Source organism: Aedes aegypti, chromosome 2, assembly GCF_002204515.2.
Source record: "Aedes aegypti strain LVP_AGWG chromosome 2, AaegL5.0 Primary Assembly, whole genome shotgun sequence".
NCBI classification, from domain to species: domain Eukaryota; kingdom Metazoa; phylum Arthropoda; class Insecta; order Diptera; family Culicidae; genus Aedes; species Aedes aegypti.
Genome location: NC_035108.1, coordinates 103,211,750 through 103,236,793, shown reverse-complemented (window position 1 = coordinate 103,236,793; position 25,044 = coordinate 103,211,750). Strand labels below are relative to the sequence as shown.

The window sequence follows — 25,044 nt, the reverse complement described above, 5'->3', positions numbered from 1 at the left end:
GGAAGTTGTCAGTTGACCGAGAGTGAAGCTCATGTGTTTTTCTGACAACAGATTGTACAAGAAATTATTCAATATTCCAGGTAAACCACTATTGTGCAGGCTTTCTGACAATATTTCTATGGAAACTGAATCAAAAGCGCCCTTAATATCCAAGAAAACCGAAGCCAATTGCTCCTTGTCCGCAAAGGCTAGTTGAATATCTGATGAAAGCAACGCTAGACAATCGTTTGTTCCTTTGCCCTTGCGAAAGCCAAATTGTGTACTGGAAAGCATGTTGTTTGATTCGACCCAGTGATCGAGTCGGGATAGGATCATTTTTTCTAACAATTTCCTTAAACATGATAACATAGCGATCGGGCGGTACGAATTATGATCAGACGCTGGTTTCCCAGGCTTTTGAATAGCTATTACTTTGACCTGTCTCCATTCAGGTGGAACAATGTTGTGCTCCATGAATAAGTTGAACAGGTCAAGCAACCGTCTTTTAGCGATATCAGGGAGATTTTTAAGAAGATTGAACTTAATCATATCGCGTCCCGGAGAGGAGTTGTTTGATGAAAGAAGAGCCATAGAAAATTCCAGCATAGTGAATGGTCTGTCCAACGCATCGTCTCTCTGGGTTTCCCAGGATGGCGGTTGAGCTGGAACTGAGTCTGGACAGACCTTTTTCGCGAAGTTGAATATCCAACGATTGGAGTATTCGTCACTCTCATTTGAGGATGAGCGGTTTCGCATGTTGCGAGCCACTCTCCAAAGCGTCGTCATTGAAGTTTCTCGTGAGAGGCCATCGATGAAACGTCGCCAATAGCTACGCTTCTTCGCTTTAATAAGATTCTTCAGTCTTTTTTCGAGCTTCGAGTACTCTAAATAAAGTTCTGAGGTACCATATCTACGAAAAGCTTTAAAGGCATTGGATTTTTCTCGATACAACTGAGTGCATTCATCATCCCAACCAGGTGTGGCTGGTCGTCTTTTGAAGGATGCACTTGGAACTCGTTGCTTTTGGGATTCTAATGCACTTTTATAAATCAATTCTGTTAGGAATCGATACTCATCCAACGGTGGGAGAGTGTTGAATGATTCGATACCAAAGGTTACCGCTGATGCAAATTTTTGCCAATCGATATTCCTAGTGAGGTCAAAAGGAACCTGAATTGACTGTTCTGACCTTTCAAAATTATTTCTGATAGAAGTTATTATGGGCAAGTGATCACTACCATGGGGGTCATCGATCACCTTCCACATGCAATCGAATGATAGTGAACTTGATCCCAAAGACAGGTCAAGACGGCTTTCTTTGCCGTCGGATGAAATACGTGTCACTTCACCTGTGTTCAAAATGTTCAAGTTGAAAACGTCGCATAAGTCATAGAAAATAGCCGCTCTATAATCGTCATAAGATTCGCCCCATCCAGTACCATGTGAGTTCATATCACCCAGTATTAAAACTGGAGATGAGAGCATGGAGACTGCATTCCAGAGATGACGGCGGTTTATTGAAACTCTTGGAGGAATATAAACAGAAGCTACGCAAAGGTCTTTACCCTTTACGCTTATTTGGCAAGCAACGATTTCTATGCCTGGATGAGTCGGGATGGGGATTCTGTAGAATGAGTGGCACTTTTTGATCCCTAAAAGCACACCCCCGTAATTATCATCTCGATCCTGGCGTATAATGTTAAAATCGTAGAAGTTAAGATCATCTTCAGAAGAAAGCCATGTTTCACAGAGTGCAAATATATCACAATCGGAGTTGTGAAGCAAAAACTTAAATGTGTCTAATTTAGGTTTTAGACTATGACAGTTCCACTGTAGCACAGTGATCATATCTTGTACCTCACTCGATGAATTATCCATCGAAAGATATGATCGAAGCAAGGAGGGGCCACGAAATAGTCAATTCCCTGAGATACTCTTCTATTGCGGGGAGAAAAAGGTCGAGTATGCCTCTGAATGAGTCTGAAACTCCGAGGGCATTGCATATGCGATCCACAAGGGCCGTAAAAGTTATCAATCCTCGCTTGGCCCCGGGGGTTTTCGAGGAAGAGCGAGGGACTTCAGTAGCTTTTTTCTTGCTATCTTGTCTAGAGCTTCTTTTTGAAGTATATTTAATCGGTGGAGGCGGGGGCGGCAGATCTTTGCTGCAACACGGAACGGAAGCATCAAAGACCTGTTTCTTCGGCAATTTCAAATTTGCCCCACCTCCTTTTGAATTAGGCAAACTTTTGAGGGAAGATTTCATTACCTTTCGGCGCAGTCCCGGAGAAGATTGAGACTTTCGTTTACCGGGTGCGTGTACCTCCGAAGAATCCCCCCCATCGGTTTCGTCGTCGTTCGCTTCATCGGAAGACAACTCTTGAAAAGAGTTACCAACTGGGATGGCTGATGAAGACTCTTTTGCGGACGGATTTAAAGATTTTACCATTTCCGCGTATGTCTTCTTGGAGCGCTTCACAATTGAGCGACTCTCATTTCGAATGCGTCTTTTATAAGCCGGGCATTTCTGCAGGTCATGAAGTTCCTCGCGACAGTAGCTACATTTTTCGGCTTCCTGTGTGCAAGCATCTTCCAAGTGAGCTTGGTTGCATTTGCCACAACGGGGCTTGTTGTCGCAATAGCTAGCACTGTGGCCAAGCTGCTTGCAGTTGGTACAATTGAATACCTTCGGCACGTAAAGACGCACTGGGTAAAAAGCACTGTCAATACAAACAAATTTCGGGAGGACGGAACCGGGGAAAGTCACTCGAAACGAGGCTGACGGCGAAAACACTTTCTTATTTCCTTCCATGGAAACTGATTGTAATTGTTTACAATCCAGTATAGCCACATCAGGAATGGACCGGTTCTCAAAGACGCCTTTGCCAGTCTTAATGTCTTCGCATGTTAGACTCGCGTCGATAATTTTCCCTTCCACCTCGACTTCTCGTGCCGGCACATAGACGCAATATTCCACAGTAAAAGCCTCATGCTGAGCAATTTCATTCGCTGCTTTGTAACTAGGTGCAGTTACACGCAGCTTGGATTCTTTCACTTGGTGAATAACGGTCCCAGGATATTTACGCGTCAGCTCCCGAGAAATCGAGAGCACGTTCAAAATCTTCTTTTTGCGCCGGAAATAGACAACCCAAGGCCCAGCCGAAGACGGTTGATAGAACCGCGTTCGAGCAACGAGATCTCTAGGAGGCGTATCGCCTCCATCCGATTCATCCATGCGGAAAAAAGCTTAACCGCAACCAAATGAAGAAAAAAAAAATAATAATAAAAAAAAAAAACAAAAACAAAAAATATATGTGTGGACTATTTTGTACACACCTCCCCTAAATGGGTAAATCAAATTCACAAAAAAAAAAAAAAGAAAAAAAAAATAACCAATCAGTGGGCTATTTTGTACCCAACTCCCCTATACGGGCAAAATTGCACCGGGAGAGAGACAGAGGAGAAGCGAAAAACAACCTTGAACTCAACACTGTTGTTCGGAGATGCAAAAGCAATTCAATAGATAATGTATACTTATCCGTTCTACAGCAGGAGAACGTCCACGCGCCGTAGGTAGTAGACCGACCGGGTCGGCCTTCTGCCTTGTTGTTGTTCTCGGTGCGGGAGAAAAATCAATCACCGATAATTGATGATGGGCGATGATTTTATTGCGGTGGAACGATACTAGTTTCACTAGTTCGCTTCCTTCGCAAAGCGCAATCGTCTAAGCACTCACTTTGCACAAAACTGAAACTTGTTTAACTCACTAATTAAACCAAAAACCCACGCGGGCGGTGGGGAAAAAGGCCTAAATGAACTCTGCAAAAAGTGCCGTACGATGAGACCGGGATCCTGTCGACCGACTCGTTCAAGCGCTAAGCAAGGAATGATCGTTATATTAGTAGAAGGTTGGAAGTCTTTTCATTGCACTTCACACGTATTTTCCGGAATCTAATTGATTTTTCCACAAAAATTTCATTTTTTTCGGTACGGTGTCCAAAACATTAGAAATGGGGGTGAGATTGGGTCAAGCAAGAACGATAGTAAATGAAATTGCAAGCCCACTTTTTCGACATTATACGGTGCCGGGTGTTCTCTTTTTTCATTAAGATGTGTTTATTCATTTTAAATACAGCATATCTGTAACATTAAACAAGTCTACTTGAGGATTCCTTGCATTGAATAACAATGCAACGCATTTTGACAACTTCCCAAACCAGCAAATGTGTTTCGTGTGCAGCAACATCGTAAAATTTTATCAAATGAATTGTTTTTTTTAATTCAATTATTTATCAGTGTTTTCATATTAGAGAAACTTCTTACAGAAGTACAAATGAGTTGGATCGCTGAAATACCGGGATAATGACGTCAACATTTGCCAAACATGTATCGATCGTGGAATGACGCACCGAAATTTCAATATTTTCGAAGATTTAAAATAATCGCTGTTCCAGTACACCTTTGGGGAAACTGAATAGGCTTTATGGTAATGGGGATGATACTTTGAAGACAACTTTAGGGAAATAAGAAGAAAATTATTGTAAACTCTACGATAAATTCTGGGTTTACATATTTTTCTCATAGCTCTTCAATTTTTTGGTATAATCGTTCTTTTAAGTGGGTTTATCATACTTGTGAAACATCTTAGATATCTTTTCGTCTTGTTTGCATCGTATTCCAACAATATTTTTCAACTGTGAATGGTTTTACAATCATATTCTCAAAAACAAGTTTTTTCAATTACAGTGACCCAATGTCACCCCCTCTATGGGGTGAGATTGGGTCATTTTTCATTCACTTGTGGTGCCGCTGTGAATAAATATTTTTCTTTAATTTTCGGGACACTTGTTAATGTAACATCAAAGTACATACACACCAAATTTGATGTTTATTGGAGTTAATTTGCGATAGTTATTCCATAAATAAATCGTACGTATCCCTTTTTGACCCATTGTCACCCCCAACGACGGTATGTTGATTCTAGTGACAATCAGGTGTCCGTTGTTCACAAAACGCTCCGGACTATGTGATGTGGCCATTACGGTGTCAAAACCGTCAGATATCGGCACCTTTTTGCGTTTATATCTCAAAGCGAGTATGGCAAAATTCGTGAAGTTCATGACTAAAACAGTAAATCCTAGTAGAAGAGGCAAACAAAATTTGTGGGGCAAAAGGAAAAATTTGTGTTCAGCTTGAAAAATAATGCCTTTTCGCCCTGTACTCTGTGTGACTACTTATGTTCGTTTTCGCGGCTTATGGTTCTGTTTTTTTTTTTCAGGAGTTTCCGACGGTTTTTCACGCCATTACTGTTGATATGATCAAACCAGTTCGAATTTAAAGAGCATCGCTAGCAATTTCGTTTCCTTTCTATTTCGGATTTTTCTCCAGAGGGTGTCAGTATGGCGTTTTCTACGGCGTTGTAACAAGATTTATCAATTTCGAATGTTTTATCGAAGTTTGAATCGTGTATAAAAAACATTAAAAACACATTATTAAAACTTATATTTTATAACCACCGATACTTAAAGTGTAATTCCTCGGTGGGTTTGTAGAGCATTATATTAACCAAGTCAGATAGTCATTTCTGGGTTGACTGTTTTGAGATGATTTGTTTTTCTATAGCTATTTTATAACTGTTTTACAACACAAGATGTTATGCTATTCACTATTACAACTTTTATATGACAAGATCTACTATCTGCTTTCAGAGAAGATGTTTTCGGTGTTACTTGGGTAGTCGTTCAAGCTGAAAACTTTATCGATTAGTCACTGGATGGCGGTGACTAATCGACCATATTGTCATGTTGAACTACTGTATGGTTCATTAGCTTTGTGCTCTTAAAAATCTAAGGTATGGCTTCGATTTATCTTCACCTTAACTTCCATATAAACATCCGATCCATCAATCTGTCTCGAGACGGCAAATCTATCTGATAATTATGAATGAGTGAATGAATCGTAAGAGAAGCGAATGAACTGAGCGATCCAACTGGTCACAATGCAGTCGGCTAGTTCCGATTGAACCTAATCGCCTATTTAGCAAGGTATTTACGGTTGCTTCTGAATATTTCATTAGCCCATCATCAAATCACTGAGGTATCAAACACATTCGATGATGTTTGTGGGCAGATAAAATAAAATCACAAATTTTATCGCCGATGGACCGGTTTTTTTTTCACACTGCTCATCGATCAATCGGCCAACGGCACGTGCGAGGGTGCAACTGTTATGGCTTGGAGGTTCATCAACATGCATAAATTTGTCGTGACTAATCAAAGGGCTCGTCTTCTAGTTTCATGAGGCAGCGGGTTATAGGTTTTTAATACTAGAGCCACAATAGAAACAGATATTAGAGTGAGTCATTGGATTTTACAAGGCAATTTGGAACTGATAATCTCCAGACAGATCAAGCCCAATGAAAGCAGTGTACAGTGCATTCTGGCATTTCTGACGTATTTTCAGCTAGTAGGTAAATAACGGTGACAGGAACAGAAGATTGTTGGGTAAAGCCAGTCCTCGACGCAATTGTGGTTCACCATTTCTAATTGCGGGATCATTTCGTTCGTCATAGAGAAAACTTGATATGTTTGACTAATCAATCATCCAATAATGAGCAGTGTCGAAGAACCTGTTTATGACTGAGATGAATCTTTTGTTACTTATAAGTAGCTGTGCAGTCTATGAACTGTAAGTGTAAACCACCTAGTAATTGTAAGAAAATATCTGCTTTTACTTGCCAATTGATATCCATCATTCATGTTTTTTATTTGTGTACACGCAAAAAAAAAATACTTGGTACAGAAATTGTATAATATTGTTTCATATACAGACATATACATAAGTTTTTTATGCAGAAAATCTAAGATTTTAATTCAAATACTGTAAAAGATCACTGCATTATCTGTATAAGCCATTATATTTTAAGGGCCTTCCTTAGCCGAGTGGTTAGAGTCCGCGGCTTCAAAACAAAGCCATGCTGAAGGTGTCTGGGTTCGATTCTCGGTCGGTCCAGGATCTTTTCGTAATGGAAATTTCCTTGACTTCCCTGGACATAGAGTATCATCGTACCTGCCACACGATATAAGAATGCGAAAATGGCAACTTTGGCAAAGAAAGCTCTCAGTTAATAACTGTGAAAGTGCTCATAAGAACACTAAGCTGAGAAGCAGGCTCTGTCCCAGTGAGGACGTAAATGCCAAGAAGAAGAAGCTCTCAGTTGTGGAATCCAGTATGGATGTGTCCATGCAACACTAAACACTAAAAAGTTCAGACGTGACGTCAAAAGAGGAAAAAACCTTAAATATTGAAGAGAATAGAAAGCAAACTTCTTCTAATAAAGTTAAATGACCATAACCATGATCTAACATTGAACTTCCTTATAGCCAACATGCTTTTGGTGTAAATGAGCTAGCGCAATTAAAACGTGCAAAACGTGATGCGCTATCGCAATTAATGAATACCCTGGAGAATTAAAATAGTTGATCCAATGCCTGTTCGATTCAGTGAGATCATTGTCAGAAACCTAATTGAAAAAGATGGGGGCAGGTATGCAGATGAGAAAACAATCCCAATTACACATTCCGGATGGGTTTATTGATTAAACCGGAAAATGGTTCAGGCGCTGAAGCATCGCTCGTTATTGATAGGGACAGCGCCCCTTCTAGTTTGTGTTATCAAGTGGAAGAAATGATCACCTTTAGTGATGGCGTCCAAAGGCGGTCGGTCGTAAAATAATCAAACATGCAGATCCTTTTTCTTAATGACGGTCGTAACAATCACACATTTGCAGATTCTAATTACAGTAATTATATTGTATGAGCAGAGACCTACCGCAATTCTCTGGACAACAGTGCCCATCATACAATGCGACTTATTGCTTCGGACAAAGTCCACCTAAATATAACTGCCGCAAATCATTGCTACCATCCCATAAGGAAGTACTTCAGCAGCAAAGAGAGAAAGAACCTAATAACACTTTGTCCTACTTGCAGAACTTGCAGTGCAAGTTCTGCCAGCAACGCATTCAGCAAAGCATCCATGACCAAGTTAAAGACAACACGCCTCAACCTGATTGTATTCCGTGAAGAAAACGGGTTGCATCTCTCGGGTTTTCCCGTTGCGGTACCGGCAAACGGGGTATCTTCGATAATCCAGGAAACTTTGATAGCGTATGTCCCATAATTTACTAATTTAAACGACAAAATTTCTAACAGTAAATGAAAACCGAATTTTGTACAATACCATTTAATTCCACTAAAGATTGTATCTTTTGACAAAGGGTACAAACTCTAGAGAAATTAATTGGCACAGTACTAAATTCGGTTTTCATTTATTAATTATCAACTAGTGGTCCCGGCAAACTTTGTCTTGCCATCAAGTAGGCTGTTGCAAAATGTTATAGAACCTCCCATACAAAATGACATATTATTACTCTTCCGTTTTACCAACTTTTCCGAAAACTTCCCTAAACTTTTTCGACACACGAACACATCAGAACCCTTCAAGCAGACAACAGTGAAAGAATGGTGCAAATCGGTTGTCCCGTTCTCAAGTCATTTCGTGACATACAAACACCACTCCATTTTTATTTATATAGAAGATAGATAGATAGATAGATAGATAGATAGATAGATAGATAGATAGATAGATAGATAGATAGATAGATAGATAGATACAGTATTGGACAAAACATTTGCACCTTTTTCGATTTTCCATACTAAATGACCAACTTTGGCGATCTATATCTCGGTAATTTATAGACCGATTTAAATGAAAGTTTGGCAGAACATCAGACATAATTCGAATTTTAACATATATTTTTGAGTGATTTCTCTAATCACAAATTCAAAAGCAGTAACGATTTGACTAAAGTGGGTTTTTTGACGATTTTTTATAAATGACATAACTAAACATATTGAAGGAATAGCTTCATGGTATCTCATGGTAAGTTGTAGATTTTAACGAGACGAACAAGTTTGCTAAGGACAGTTTTTGTGTAGGGCTATCAGATTTTGAGATAAATAGTTTTGAATGTTTCGTCAAAAATTACACTTTAGTTAAACCGTCATTACTTATAAACTCGTGATTGAAAAATATATGTTAAAATTCAAGTTATAATGTTCTGTGAAAATTTGATTCGAATCAGTCCATAAATAACTGAAATCTAGCTTACTAAAGTTGGTCATTTTGTATGGAAAATCGAAAAAGTTGCAAATGTTTTGTCCAATACTGTAGATAGATAGAAGATAACATTTATGTTGATCAATTAAAGATTGAGCAAAACGAATTCAAAAGCTAATAGTAATAATAAAACACTTCATATCAGAGCTATTTTTATTGGAACTGAGAACATTTAAAGCTTTAATCTAAAAAAGGATATAGGGAAAGTGAACCGGAATTCGCCACCCTGGATTATATACCGTTTTATTGCACAAATAGCTATAAATCTTTAAGTGGTCATTGAAAAGCCTTCAAATGGTATGACAACATTTCCAGAAATCATAAACATTGCTAAGAAAATAGAAAAAAAATCCTTAACAGTGTTGCTCCTTTGTACCTTATTTCACTATGGAGTTCCTGATTCGCCACCCTACAAAAGAATTCAACGTAGGTGGCAACTTCAGGAATCGAAATTAAGAACGTAGCGAATGTACCAGTAATTGCCACCCCAATTTTCCATACGAAAACAGCGTTTCTGACCAGTATTTATATTTTTTTCTGTTGAACTTGGATTGAAAAGTTTTGTTTAACGCATTAAAGGATCTAAATATCTTAGTTTGGCGAATTTAAGTACACCTACGCTATTATAGCCTCTACTAATTCGCTTACGAAGAATATAATCTACGATCGACTTAACGAAGTACAATGTTTAGGTCACTTATCCTTGCACTAGCCTTGTTAAAGAAGAACTAGTAATTATGCTTCTAATCACTTAGCGAGTAGCATTTTTTACAAATTGAAACCATTTTGTATTCAAAATCAGGTGTATAACGCGTATAAAAATTGAATTTGCATCGGATTTTTTCTCGCAAAGCATTAGTATAAGGTGCAAGTAAAAAAGAACCAAATGTCAAAAATGGAAAAGCAGTTTTTGCCCTTAAAATCAACAAATCGGAAAAAATAAAAACACACAGCCTTTTTATTTTGTATGTATGTATGTAGGTAGCCACCATCCTAGCTTGAGTCTTGCTTTGCATGCTGTTCCACTTAACAGTACAGCCAAATTTCATTATCAATCTGAATTCAACATACCATTGTATAAAGGGCCAAAATGGGGTGTGGCGGACCCGTAAGCAGAGACACTTACGCGAAACCCGCGGGAAATAGTGAATCTCCTTCCAATAATATGATCCAACGGAAAGTATATTGAAATTTGCAATACCTGTCAAGTTATCCACAGGATGGTTTGTTATAAGAAGGGCGCGTCAAATCCATTACAACTGTTGGGAATAGAAGAACCCATCTATAAGGATGTTACGGTTACTTCAACCCTTGACTCCGGCTGGCACTCCACTCCATTGTCCAGCTGTAACTTCAATGATGCCCTGATGCACCCTCCCAATATCACCCATGTTAGGGGTCATGCACAAATTACGTCACGCTTCGAGGGGGGAGGGGGTCAAGCCAAGCGTGACAAGCCTTACAAAAATTTTGGAGGATTCATACAAAAAACGTGACAAAGGGGGGGGGGGGGAGGTGGTCAAAAAAGTTGAAATTTAGCGTGACATAATTTGTGTACCATCCCTTATATGATTCAATTAAATGATTGTTATGTAATACAAATAAATACAATAATTTGACATATAAAATATATAGGAACTCATGCAATAACTCGTTGATTTAACCTAGAATCGATGAATGAAAGATGATTAATGTTTACATTTATAGGGCGTTGCATACCTCTAGGCGTTTAACGTTATATGGAAATTTCTGACTTAGATTACAAAAATGGCCATCAAGGTATCAAGGTAGGTATACATCTTCAACTGTACTTGTTTCCAACGAAAACAGCTTTGACATGTAGTATCATTCTAATACCGTAAAACGTAAAACTTTGATAATGCGGGTAACTTTGATAGTGCGTAACCCACCGCATACTAAATGAAATATCATAATTTCTGTTAATCAGTTAAGCAAAACGAATGCAAAACTAAAGAATATTAGTATGATACTTCATGTAAGAGCGGTTCATTTGAATCAAGAACATTTTAGGCTTTTCATACGGATTTAAAAAATTTACACAATTTTAGCATTTTTAAAACGCTTACAAACAATGTGTTCTACGATCACTATTTGATGTAGTTTTGAACTGAGAGAGACTCGCGAAGAGGAAAAATATCAACGTCATATGCAGCCCAGATTCCCCTCTCTCGAAACGTCAAATGCAGTCCACCGTTTTTGTGGCTGAAAAAGTGAAAAGTATTGTGTTCAAAGTAAAATGTTATTAAACCTCAGTCGGCGGAGCAGTTTTTTCCAAAGTTGCTGATAAATCTAAGCAAAAGATTAATTATTTCTAATGTCTGCTACGTTTGCTGGTATGAAATTTCATTCAAACGGGTATTTATGATTAGATGTGATGCAAACTCAATCATTTTTTGCTGAGATGTTCATGTGAGGTTTTGAACAACATGCGCATAATTGGTATAAACACTAAGTGGAATAAGAAAAAACTCAGCAATCACAGAAAAAGAAGACCGTCTTCGCGAGTCTCGTCTCAGGTTTTGAATAGTTGGCCACTTATCTTTGATAGCCTAGTTATCATAGAACTTGAATACGGTCTCAAATCTCTTGTCGAAAAGCATATTCACAAACTGCGACCATTTTTATAATCTAAGTCAGAAATTACCATATAACGTTAAACGCCTAGAGGTATGCAATGCCCTACAAATATTCGTTATTCATTCAATTTTGTTCGAATCATACTCCATTTTCAAAGTTACCGTAATCCGGGGGCAAATTGATCACTTTTTTACAATTTTTTGTCACGTTATCCTTTAGAATTCAAATATTGCCAAAATTATTTCGGTAAAATCAGTACCGTAAAACGGGGTATCTTTGATAATACCCGATACTTTGATAGTTCGTTATCCATCACATACTAAACGAAATATCATAATTTATGTTAATCGGTTAAGCAAAACGAATGCAATATTGAAGAATATTAGTATGACACTTCATTTAAAAGCTGTTTTCGAGAACATTTAAGGCTTTATAAACGAATATTGAAAATTGATACGATTTTAGCATTTTAGAAACGCTTACAAACAACCTGTTCTACGATCACTATTTGATGTAGTTTTGAATAGTTGGTCTCTTATCTTTAACAGCCTAGTTATCATAGAACTTGAATATAGTCTCAAATCTCTTAGCGAAAAGTAATTTCACAAACTGGGACTATTTTTGTTATTTAAGTCAACAATTTCCATATAACGTTAAACGCCTAGAGGTATGCAATGCTCTATAAATGTTCCGTAATTCATTCAATTTTGTTCGATTATCAAAGTTACCCCAAAACAGAAAACCGACTTTCGATTATATGAAAAATTATATATTCATTAAAAATAAATCTTTTGGCAATCTATCAACTGCAATCGATAGTTAGGATACCAGTACAGGTATTTTCCGTTTTTAACAAAACGATCGGCGATTTTCAGTTGACAAAAACGGAACCGTGACAAAAACGGAATAATTTTCTTAGACAAAATATTTTACAAATTTGAAATTCAAATTGCAGTTTTGTCAGGATAATACACATTTTCATCATATTAATGCACACTATTGACGTTTAAGAGCTGTAACGACCATTTAGATTGTTTATTCTTATAGGGTCGTAATGAAAGTTGATTGCAGATTCCTATCAATCAATATGATTTTTTTTATGAATCATTAATAGTTTCAGTTTTCTTGGTTAGAATTTCAATAAAAGTAATAAAGAATATTAAAACGATAATCACATAAATGTCCTATGCATCATAAGGTACACCATATTTGTAAAAATAACTACAAGAAAGTGAGGCAAGCTGATCATTTTTTTTAAAGGATGATTAAACAAGAAACAACTTCTTTTTCTACTGTTCATCCTCATCCTTATTCTTGTTCTTCTTCTTCTACTTCTTTATGGCATTACATCCCAACTGAAAAATAGCCTTCTTCTCAACTTAGTGTTCTTATATACACTTCCGCAGCTATCAGCTGAGAGCTTTTTTGCCAAGGTACCGTAATTCGGGGTGTAGTTGATCAGTGGGGAGAAGTTGATCATTCCCGTACCCTCATGTATAAATTGTCAAGAGAGCTATGATTCGATTTCAATTATCACAATTTATGTGATGTCGCTTTACCTGATTGCTGCGCTTGATGTTCCTAAATTCGGTTTGACATTCAAGATAATTATACCATGGAAAACAGATTTTTTAGGAAATGTTTGATGAAATGTTTGATGAACTGTTGTTCTTCTTCAAACAATCGATTATTGCCAGGTCTGTATAAAGATGCCATTTAAATAAACTGTTTCATACATTCCAGATATGTTCAGTGAAACCAGATTTTAATTAGCATTGAGGATTAAAATTCATTTTCAGAGAAAAAACATGTTCTTTTAGTGAACGAGTTACTAATTTCGAAAAAAATTGCATACCTTTAAGCGTTTAATGTGATGTATTCTGCAATTTTCAATATTTAATTCTAAATTTGGCCGATTTATAAAAAAATTTGATTTTTCGAGATTTGATTCGGATTTTGTTAACTTAAATTTAGTGAATAACATAATTCTATAACTCCAATTCTTAAAAAAATGTTTTTGTTATTACGATAAGATTTTGACAAAATTCCGTTTGTGTAATTCGATACACATCCATTCAGTACAGGTTTAAAAAATATTTGGATGATAATACATGTGTCTGATAGCAGGCTCAAACCCCCTGTTACTTCAACCCTGGAACTGCTTCTCAACTAGGCCAACGAACGCAGCAGCAAACAGGCATCTATAAACACTAGCGTAAACCCAGCTACAATAGATGTTTGGGATATCTACGCAGACGGCTATCATGAGCGGGAGCAGATCGGATCGGGGATCATCTCTTTCACAGGATACTCACAAGACCGATGGACTGAGCCGAATAAAATCATAGAAGGCTGATTCCGTAGGTAGGCGAGGATCAACTGTAGAGTGGACCTTCAGTTGCATCTCGATCGGTCGGCAGACATGTGGGCATAGGAGAGCTCACTCGGTTGATTTTTAATGTGTTAGTTATAAGCGTTCAATAGTTTTAAGATCCAAATAAATGTAGTGATGTGTAGTTCGTGTTTAAATTCAGTAATCGTGAGTATTTTTTTATAAGTGCCCGGAAAAAGCCCTCGGAAACGAAGCTCCAAAGGCCCAATAACTCAAGGAGAGCTAGTTGCAATCACTAAGACCAGTGTTCTTCTGCCAGCAACAATCGTACGCAGAGAGTAGCACCGGAGCGGACCAGGCAGCACAAGTTCTAGGCTTTCTCCAACCCGGACCAACCACCATACACTTCCACACGACCAAGCGCGGATCGGTTCAGCTGGAAATCGACGGTTACCGCTTCACGCGGATGAAAGTGCTGCAAACCACCATCCACTGGTCGTGCCTGCAGACGAAGGCCCTGCGCTGTAAGGCCCGAGCTGTAACCAATAACGACCTGCAGGGCACCATCCGACGGTACCTCAACTATCATAACCATCCGCCTAGTATGCGACGCCGTCAGCATGGGGATTTGCAGCGAATCAAAAATGACCGTATGGCAATTAGTTCGACGGAATAAAACCTTTTTTTTTTTTTTTTTTTTTTTTTTTTTTTTTTTTTTTTTTTTTTTTTTTTTTTTTTTTTTTTTTTAAGGCACTCCGTGCTCGTGGCCACTACACTGAGAACAGCGTTGCGGTTGAAAATACTATATCAGAGGGTTAAATTAAATACACAACGCCACTTGATTTGTGCAGACTAAATTCGCATTTATTTAGAATATTTTGTGCATTCAATTTTACCATGGCACCATTTGTATAGTAAAAATGACTATATCATGGTTAAAAACTTGCAGCAGACCAGAATCGAACCGAGGATCTGGGGATTGTCAAGCGCGAACGCTAGCCGCTCGGCTATCGACGCGGTTAGATTGAGAGGGAACAAAACGCAAATAAAAAGCGTTCATGATAGCTCAATCGGGGTTGGAATAGTAAATTTAAAAACACGTTCATGGTTCTCATTACTGCAACGCTTGTTTCAGTGTACTGTGCCGGAATCAATCTGTATCTTCCTTACCGATACAGTTCTATTTTTAGCTAATCTATATTTACATCTGCTTTCACTCTCTTCTGCTCTTTTGCTCTCACACCGAGCAGGTAGGAGAGTGCTCTGCTGTTGGTCCAATCGATTTCCATAAGCCATAGTCAATTGCTCTTGCGGTGGTTCGTTTTGCCGTGTTCCTGAGTCGTTTGAGGCTAGCTGCCTGCGAAGTGGGTCAGTTTGTCTCAGTCACCATCTGAAACTGACGGAGGATGGATGTGCTCCCCTCCTAAGCACGGTCCTCCGTGCGGCGTCTTCTGGTGGCTGGACGGGTTATTTTTTGGAGGGGCTGGGAATTGAATCCATGACCTTCCGCTTATGAAGCGAAAGCGTTACCTCAAGGCTACGGACCCCCCTGAATAATAAAACCTTGTTACCTATTAAAACATTGACCTTGGTCAAGGTCGAATACATCTTCGAGTGTTGGAGGAATTATTGCAAGGCTATCGAAGTGAGTTTCTCGTCCCCCAACAATATGCATCCTACTTGAAACAGAATTTCTCAAAAGTGATCAACTTCACCCCATTTTACGGTACATTTTTTGGATACTTGGTCACAACCGATTGATGATTAAATGTGGAGTTGTGTTGCGAAAGTTTTGCAAATGAAATGAATACTTACACAGAAAGAAAATCCATGTAAATTTCAGCGTAAAATCATGCACATGAAGGAAATGCCAGAAATGTCCCAAATTTACACGTCACATCGTGTAAAATTACAATAACATCATACAAGTTTCCGCTAGACATCGTGTAATCTAGCATGAACTCTAACCAATTACGCGATAATTGGCATAAATTTACATGATGTTGTTGTAGCTTTACACGATGTGATTGTGATTGTGGTGATCTTTCTTCTAAAGTTATTACTACCAACTTCGACAAGGATGCACTAATCGCCAATCTAGAACAGCAACACCATCGCCTTTTAGATTTAAGGCCCAAACGCAACGATAGCGAAACGGCAACGGAAAGCGGAACCAGTTCGCCAGCATGAGCTGTAGCAGCTCAGTTAAGATGGTGTGATTCATGCTGGTTATCCGGTTCCGCTTTTCGTTGCCGTTCCGCTACCATTGCGTTTGGAACTTCACGTAAGATCACAAATAGACTGGCAATAAACTAACTTATGCTGTAGTTTTTTGTTGAGTAAAAATAATATTAAATGACTGAGAGAGAGGAGATAGCTGGCTTAGATTGCGAGCTCTCAAAAGTTAAGGGATCTTATCACCAACTGTCACTGGAAAGCCAACACAGTTATTACAGATAATATTCCAAGAACATTTGACCAATGCTAGAGTGAAATAATCATGTAAGTCTATCAGCCAGTTCTGGCAACAAAATCTTCTACAGATTGACAACTACTGAAAAACTAAACATTACATATACTTTGCAATTGGATTAAATGGACAAGTGCAAAGCATATCTAATGATTAGTTTTTCGGTAGTTGTTAAACTTCCACTCGGCTGATTAGCCGTAAGCCACGAATCATAATTAATTAAAAACAAGTATTCTACAAATTGCTTAATTTTGCTTATTGTTGCTAGGACGTGGCAAGAGCAACTCTCGATTGTAAAAAGATGGGCCAATCTTATCCACCAGAACATGCTACATTTGAAAACTCCTATTGAATAATTGCATAAGAAGAAGTCAAACCTTATTGAATCGTATATGACTTGACATCTACCATGTATCGTAGATGTTCAATATTAACAAAATGACGGAAATTCAACTCTGAGGCTATTAAATAGCATTTCAATTGCTTCAAAATAAGTATTTAGTTTATATTCGAAACATTTTGAAAATTTAAAAAAAAATATTTATTTTTTGTTGATAAAAACGGAATAATTTGTTGACGAAATCGGAACGTGACAAAATCGGAGCGTGATAAAATCGGAACGTGATAAAAACGGAACATACCTGTACTTGTTTTAAAAATATAAATTATAATTCTTTGAATCAGCATGCATAAATATTCAAGTTTTCTTCGGAAAAACTATCAAAGTTACCCCGTTTTACGGTACTTCATTGATTCTCTATCAATTTATGTAACCGATTTTTTATGAAATTTAATTTAACATTCCATAAAATTAGTTCTAATATCAAAAATTGAAAATGACACATTGGGGTGAAATGGATCACTATATAATAGAGCATATTTTAAAAAGTAAAATTTCCCTATCTACTAAATATGGGTCTCCTGAATCTGAAAATGATGTCAAAATTCTTACAACTCATGCTGATATACATTTTATTGCTAAATTAAACTATGTAAATCTGCATAAAACGCCTAAATGTATGCAATTTTCCTTGAAATAAGCACGTTATTCAACAATAAACGGTTTTATAACCAAAACACTATTTTTGTAATGGTGTATGATTTCAAAAATGAGTTCTGCAGTTCATAATGAAGCTTACACAACATTTTTCATACTCAAAGTTTGCATGCAGTCTTCGCACCAGCGGATTGTTTAGTACCGTCATTTCCAACATTATTATTAAACACCTTCAAAAAGTGTGAATATTTCTATGCAAAACCGGCCCTAATACAAATGAAATAGTTTAGGCATCTATAAACTAGAAAACATGAAATGTCTGTGATGCCACACAGAAAGAAAAATCCATGTAAATTTCAGCGTAAAATCATGCACATAAAGGGAATGCCAGATATGTCGCAAATTTACATGTCACATCATGTAAAATTACAATAACATCATGTAAGTTTTAGCTACACATCGTGTAATCTAGCATGGACTCTAACCGATTACGCGAAAAGTCGCATAAATTTACATGATGTTGATGTAATTTTACACGATATGTCATGCAAATTTGCGACATATCTGGCATTCCCTTCATGTGCATGATTTTGCGCTGAAATTCACATGGATTTTTCTTTCTGTGCAACGAAGTATTAAGCATCCTCGAAAGGAAATACTATTCAGTACCGACCTGATCAAATACGCCCCAGTGATCAATTTGCCCCCGGTTTACGGTACCCCAAAACAGAAAACCAACTTTCGATTATATGAAAAATTATATATCCATTCAAAATGAATCTTTTGCCAATTCATCGACTGTAATCGATTGCTAGGATGCCAGTACTTGTTTTAAAAATATAAACTGTAAATCTTTGAAACAGCATGCAAAAATATTCAAGTTTTCTTCGAAAAAACTATCAAAGTTACCCCGTTTTACGGTACTCTTTACTTTTGCATTCGTTTTGCTTAACTGATTAACAGAAACTTTGTTATTTCGTTTAGTATGTTGTGGGTCTCGCACTATCAAAGTTAACCGCATTATCAATGTTACCCCGTTTTACGGTATACATTTTTAATAGTACATAGCCCATTCTTAACTCTTGGGAGAGAAAAACCAATGTATTGATTTTTATTATCTTCTGGTTTGGACCTGGGAGGGCGGCACAGATACTACACACGAAAAATGAAACAATTTTTTTTTTCAAACTGCAACATAGGGTAAATTATGTATTTTGGACAGGCTAAGGATATGCCTGAAAACGGCGAGCGATTAACTACCTTAGATACTAATATTTTATTACGATGATACTTATATGCCTACCCAGGTAACCATAAGCCGTATATCGGGCTAATTCCTTATATACGGCTCATATAGTGCTATTTAACGGCTTATTGCCATTATATCAGCCGTAAATCAACATTTTGGCCCAATATACGGCTTATTGGTTACCTGGGTAATGTCTCATTTTGACTTTCTGGAGAGAAAAAGCCTGCAAACTGTAGCATTAGCTGCCAAAATTGCGTTCTTTACTAGCCTGTCTGTTATACATTTCGGACATCAGATATACATTTTGGGAATCTATGACAAAAGGTCGAAAGATAAAAGGTCGAAAGGACAGAAGGTCGGAAGACAAAAAGTCGAAAGGACATAAGATCGAAGAACAAAAAAGGAGGGACAAAAGGTCGAAAATCTTTTTTCAAATGAAAAATTTCCCACCAAGCAAATCACTTTCGACCTTTTGTCTTTCGATCTTTTGTCCTTTCAACGTTTTGTCTTTCGACCATAAACCACATTTTGGACAGCCTCATTAGAATATAATTTGGACAGGGGCGTTATCTCAATATCTTTTCAATAATTTCTTAAAAAACGGTCATATCATAATGTTTTAAGAGTTTACATGTGACTTATGCATTTTTTCGCTTATTGGATGTTAGTGGATATTAGTGATAATCAATAATTTCGTTTAATGCAAGCATATATCATCAGATTCACGAAATATGCCTGCAAGTATGCTTGCATGCGATATTCCAGCGCGTTTCATCAACTGAACAAAAACCGTAATCTATTTTGGACACCACCTGATTTATGCCTTATATGCTCATGTTAAGATTTTAGATGAACTAAGCTTCAATTTTAGACATATTTTATCATATTGCCACCTTTATACTTTTAATGAATGCCAATTCTGAGCGCTATTATTGGGTTTAATGTATGTTCTTGAAATGTACATCCTCTTGCATTCGTAGGTTTCACAGATGTTCTGTTGATATAATTTACAATTTTGATATTTTTGAATACAATTTGTAATTGTTGTGAAAATGGCCATCATAAATAAGTAGCATAGTGTATTAATAATGCAATACATGATTTTTGGTACATAAATTCCTCATCATCTCATCCATCATGATCATCTCTGTAAATGAGCATAGAACGACCTGCCTGTCCAAGTTATATACGTTACCCTAACTACAACTTGCCAATAAAAATCAATGCAGACTTGATGAAAATTGCTAGTTTTCTTTTGTTGTGTGCCACGGCATAAAAATAAACAAGGCAGGCTTTTTACTGGTGTAAATATCCAGTTTGATTATGAACAATAGAAATATTATTAGTAGAACGCTAATGGCGCTGTTCTCACAAAAAAATAGTTTATTATTACCTTCAACTGTATCTTTTCATCGTTTGTTCGATGCCATGTTGTAGTGAATGATTTTAAAATTTATTTGACACTTTGAGGACCGGTACTCAAGCTGTCAGCACGTGGCATTAGCATTCTAAGGTTAATGCTTCTACTTTATGAACATATGATGTCAATCCTATTGTACCATATACCTTCCGGACCACTAGATCACTTTTTTTAACAAATGTGTTCGAGGTGGTTCGGAATGACGTCTTCGAGTAGCTGTCAGTTTTCGGAATATATCACCTTCTTAATATGGTACATCGTGCGTACCTACAACACGCTCAAGGAATGCTTGCTGTTTCGACGCCATCTTCGATTGAACTGACAGCACCCGAGCGAAAAAATCACGCCCCAGAGAGTCCAAAATGCAATTCTCTTAGGGGCTGTATTCGGGACAATATTCGCGATTTGTCAACTCCCCCGCCCCCCATGATAAGATTTTTTGTATGAAAATGATAAATAAAGTGTATGGCATGTAAGAAAACTCAAACCTCCCTTTTCTCCATAAACCCGTACGTAATAAATGGACGAAAATGCTCTTTTCTTTACAGAAAGGTATCGAAATCAGTCTCATATTTTTCTGAACACCCGTTATTTTCAAAAGTTATCGAAGGTGGAACGCGAAAGATGTGAGAGATTTTTGCACAGTTTCGTTGAAAACTTGGGAGAAATGATCGCAGAGAAATATTTTTCCCTTGGAGCCCAATTAAAATGCCACAAAATGATGTGCTAAGAATTTTTGTACGTTTTTCTCCTCTTGGAGTAAGCGCTCGATTTGTGCGGTCAAGTTCTAAGTAAAACATACTTAAGAAGGACAATATATTTTCGAGTGCCAATTTTCTTCAATTTTATTTTAACATATTTACTAAAGCAGCGTCCATAAATGACGTAACATATTTTGGACAATTTTTGAATACGCCGTCCCCCCTACCCCATCTTAGTCAATTATCCCATACCTAATACATGGTTCGCCACAAAAACGTAGATCCGTCCTCTTCCCTTAAATGCTACGTCATTTATGGACGGTCCCTAACCGAATTTTACACAGTTGTCAAATCAAATTGACACAATTTAAATTTGATTTCATGTTGTAAATTGTAAATAACCAGAACACAATTTGAAAGATGTATTTGTTGATTTCTATCAATTTAATGCTTTCTCTCACTAAAACTTAATATTATGGTTTAAAAACCTGTATTGTTATGAAAAATCAAATTATGAAAAGTAAAAACCTGACATTTTGATTTGATGGGTTATGTGGCAAATAATTCCTTTTGTAATATATTGGAGTACAGAAATTATAAATTTACCTGAATTTTTATTAATTTATTGTCTTTCCACCTCGACACAGTTCGATGGAAGGTGACAAGAAATGTTTTTAATATTTCTCGCGTAACTTTTCAAAAGGATCTATCTAACATTGGAAGGTTCTTTTTGTTTACTTTTTCTTCAACCAATAACCAAGCCCCATTAACCTCTTCTGTTGCGTTTTTTGTGTATATTGCACTGTTATAATCGAAAGAAAGCAAGATAGGAGAGAATCTCTCACTGTAAAATGTATTTTTTTTTCAATGTTAAGTAAGACTTATTCTGACCTTACATTGAAATGCTGTAAATATGTTCTAAAATCAACTTTATTTGTTCATAATTTTATAAAACACTCGCGATTGATGTGCACCAAAAACGACCTAATATAGTGGCCCAAAGATATGAAAATTTATATGAAGGAAACAAAAACTAGCAGAACTATCATAACCATTGTTAATGCTAGTATGAATTCGCGAAACCTATTACTAAAATTTATTAGAATTTAATCCGACATGGAGCAAAATAACCGCGAACGAGTTGATAAACAGCTTATATCCCGTCTTTAGAGGAATAACACTGCGGAACACGTTTTTGTCTCAAGCACCAAAATCCCGCTATTTACTCAATTAAGTGGTGCTGAATCCATTGCCGTTTTCAAAAATATCATAGCACGTCTAGTTAATGAGATATTGACTGTTGAAACTGTATAATTTTACTATATCAGCCAACTTGCATTCAAGTTTTCCAGCTTGTATGGCAATTAATTTGCTTAACCCGTATAGGCCTGAGTGCAAACAAAAATTCTAAAACCCTTACCGCTCAGCGAATTATTAACGGATTCAAATGATTTTCTGTCAGTTCACTGGCACACATATCTAGTTTCTAGAAGTGGTCAGAGGAACGCGGAAATATTCCTGTGGCCGGAGTAATTCCGGTGGATCACTGGGTCAGGTCGGGAGAGAAGGGTACTGTGCGTTTGTGCCCCTGGAGGTAGGCAAATTTCAAGTCACTGGTAATTTCCGGAATCGGCTATAATGTGGACACTACATGACGGAATTTTAAGAAAATTGCATCAGTGTAAACCTTTTGAGAAACGATTGAATTGGATAACTATGAGTTTTGCATTTGATTAATCCTACAAATGACCATTCTCAGGTCCCAGGACGCCTCAAACTTACGATAAAGTGGCCAATTTGTATCTGAACATCTGGGGTACGGGTATGGGTACGCATTTTAGTGAACAATTATGTTTGATTTCTACTTTTCGAGAAATGAAACGATTTAGTATCCAACAAATCTATAGCCGGTTCTTCAGGGCATTTCGTTCGAAGGGCCACATCCGGTATATTTTAAACGGTGCAAAACTATTCATTTATAATGTTCAACATCAGAACTTAATGATTTATGCAAATTAAAATAATTGTCATTGAAAATAAATAAATGTAACTTGGCATGTCCCAAAAAATAGCCCTTTTTTACCCGACTTGACCCAGTGACCCACCGGAATAACTCTGGCAACAGAAATATTTCCGAGTTCCTTTGGTTACTTCTAGAAACTAGAAATGTAGGCCAGTGAACTGACAACAAATCATTTGAATCCGTTAAGAATTCGCTAAGCGGTTAGAGTTTCAGTATTTTTGCTTTCACTCAGGCCTGTACGGGCTAATTTGTCACAAAACTCAAACTCCATGTGAGAAATAATACTTATGAACAAAGTTCATAGTACTTTCAATTGTGAAAAAATATTTTTTGGTTGTTTGGAAAAGAATAATTTTGTATGGAGACTACATACATGTTGAAAAAATCGATTAAATCTTAATGTGGGTAACGAATTGTTCACTAGGGTGGTTCAAATTTTAAAAAAGTTTGAAAATCCAATTTCTCATATGCTCCTTACCATCCTTACCATAAAAATAGTGTTCTGTGAAATTTTCAGCTCTCTAGGTGGTGATTTAGAGATAGTCCAAAGGCAATGTAGGTTTATATGGGAATTACTATGGAGAAATTTTGAGAAATGCTCCAAACACGCTAATACTGTAATTTAAGTAGAAGCTTATCATCCCATATTGAAAACTCATTCTTCAAACCTTAATGAAGGATGTTGCTGAAGAAACAATTCTCTTTTGAGCTAATTTTGTTTGGGATTTTTTTACATGTTTGCAGGGCTATAATCCAATATTGAGCTAAATAATAGAAAACAAACTCATGAATATGTATTCTGCTATCCGTCGGATTGAATTTCTCTCTTCAACAAATTTCTTTATTATGGTTTGAAGAATGAGTTTTACAATGGGATAATAAGTTTGTACTTACATTACAGCACTAGCGTGTTTGGAACATTTCTCAAAATTTCTCCATAGTAATTTCCTTATAAACCTACATCATCTTTGGGCCACCTTTAAATCTCCACCTAGAAAGCTGAAAATTTTACAAAACACTATTTGCATGGGTCATATAGATGTCCAGTTATCAGATTTTCATCCAATAACTATCAATGTTACCCCGTTTTACGGTACCATCTTCTCTGCCTTCCTTTTAAACCACCTGACACTCACGTCTCAGGTCAGGCATCGGTTTTATCGTGCGAATCCCATTTCTTCGTAGGCTATTCCCTCCATTATTTACACCTATAAGATTTGATTTGCAACAGAAATGGGAAGATCAAGTCATTCCACCCGGCAATCATCTTCTGCAGATGGGGTTTGACCATTACCTCCACTTTGCATATGATTGCTGTTCGGGAAAGTTCCACACAATTTTATGCATTGTGATTGACGACTCCGATAGTGGTCGTAAACTTTACGATACGATAATGTCCACGTGCCATAGGCGCTTTGTTAACTGATTTTAATGCTTTCTTTCGTTGTTCTTTCCTCGTGTATTTCTTTTCAGTGGACCAGTACTACCGAATGCCGCGAATATATGCCTACGATGATTACGACGAGTGCTTCACCACTTATGAATCACCCGATCCGGCCTATTGTGTCGCTCGGTCGGTCATCAAACCGGACAATCGTTCGGAGCTGTGGAGATTAATTCAGGTAGGTGTTATTTTTCGCGGGTGATAAGGCTCTTGCGATTGAACATTGTCGGACGCTCGCACGTAGCAAGTGCTAATTGATCTGTATCACGGTTCACTCCATGATAATACAAAATGCATTGGGTTGATGATGGAGAATTTCTTTCAAAGTTGAAAGTCATCGTGATAATCATTAACAAGACAAATCAAAATCTCAAAATAAAACGACCTTTTATTGATTTGTCTACTGTAGAAAAATGCTAGTTAAAGCGAACGACAAAACCACGTGCGCAGCGATTCTTCGTAAGGTCAGACGTGATCCGAAGCTAAAAGACCTCGGAGAGAACGTGGTCAGAACGAGGCGTACTCAGAGAGGAGAAATGCTTTTCGAGCTGAAAAACGATCCGGTGATCAAAAGCTTGGCCTATCAAAAGGATTGCTGAGTCTTTGGCCAACGAAGCATGCGTAAAAGCCTTAAGGTGAAGTTGAATTGAAGCC

At 37.3% G+C, this 25,044-nt stretch overlaps 1 protein-coding gene across 1 annotated transcript in view; it reads left to right on the top strand.

Moving 5' to 3' along the window:
• LOC5565244 (nose resistant to fluoxetine protein 6) overlaps positions 1-25,044 on the top strand; it is a 75,992-nt gene that overhangs the window by 14,609 nt on the left and 36,339 nt on the right. Inside the window, exon 2 of the mRNA XM_021841775.1 lies at positions 24,420-24,568. Within this exon, the coding sequence (XP_021697467.1) occupies positions 24,420-24,568 (149 nt within the window). The remainder of the gene's footprint in view (positions 1-24,419; positions 24,569-25,044) is intronic.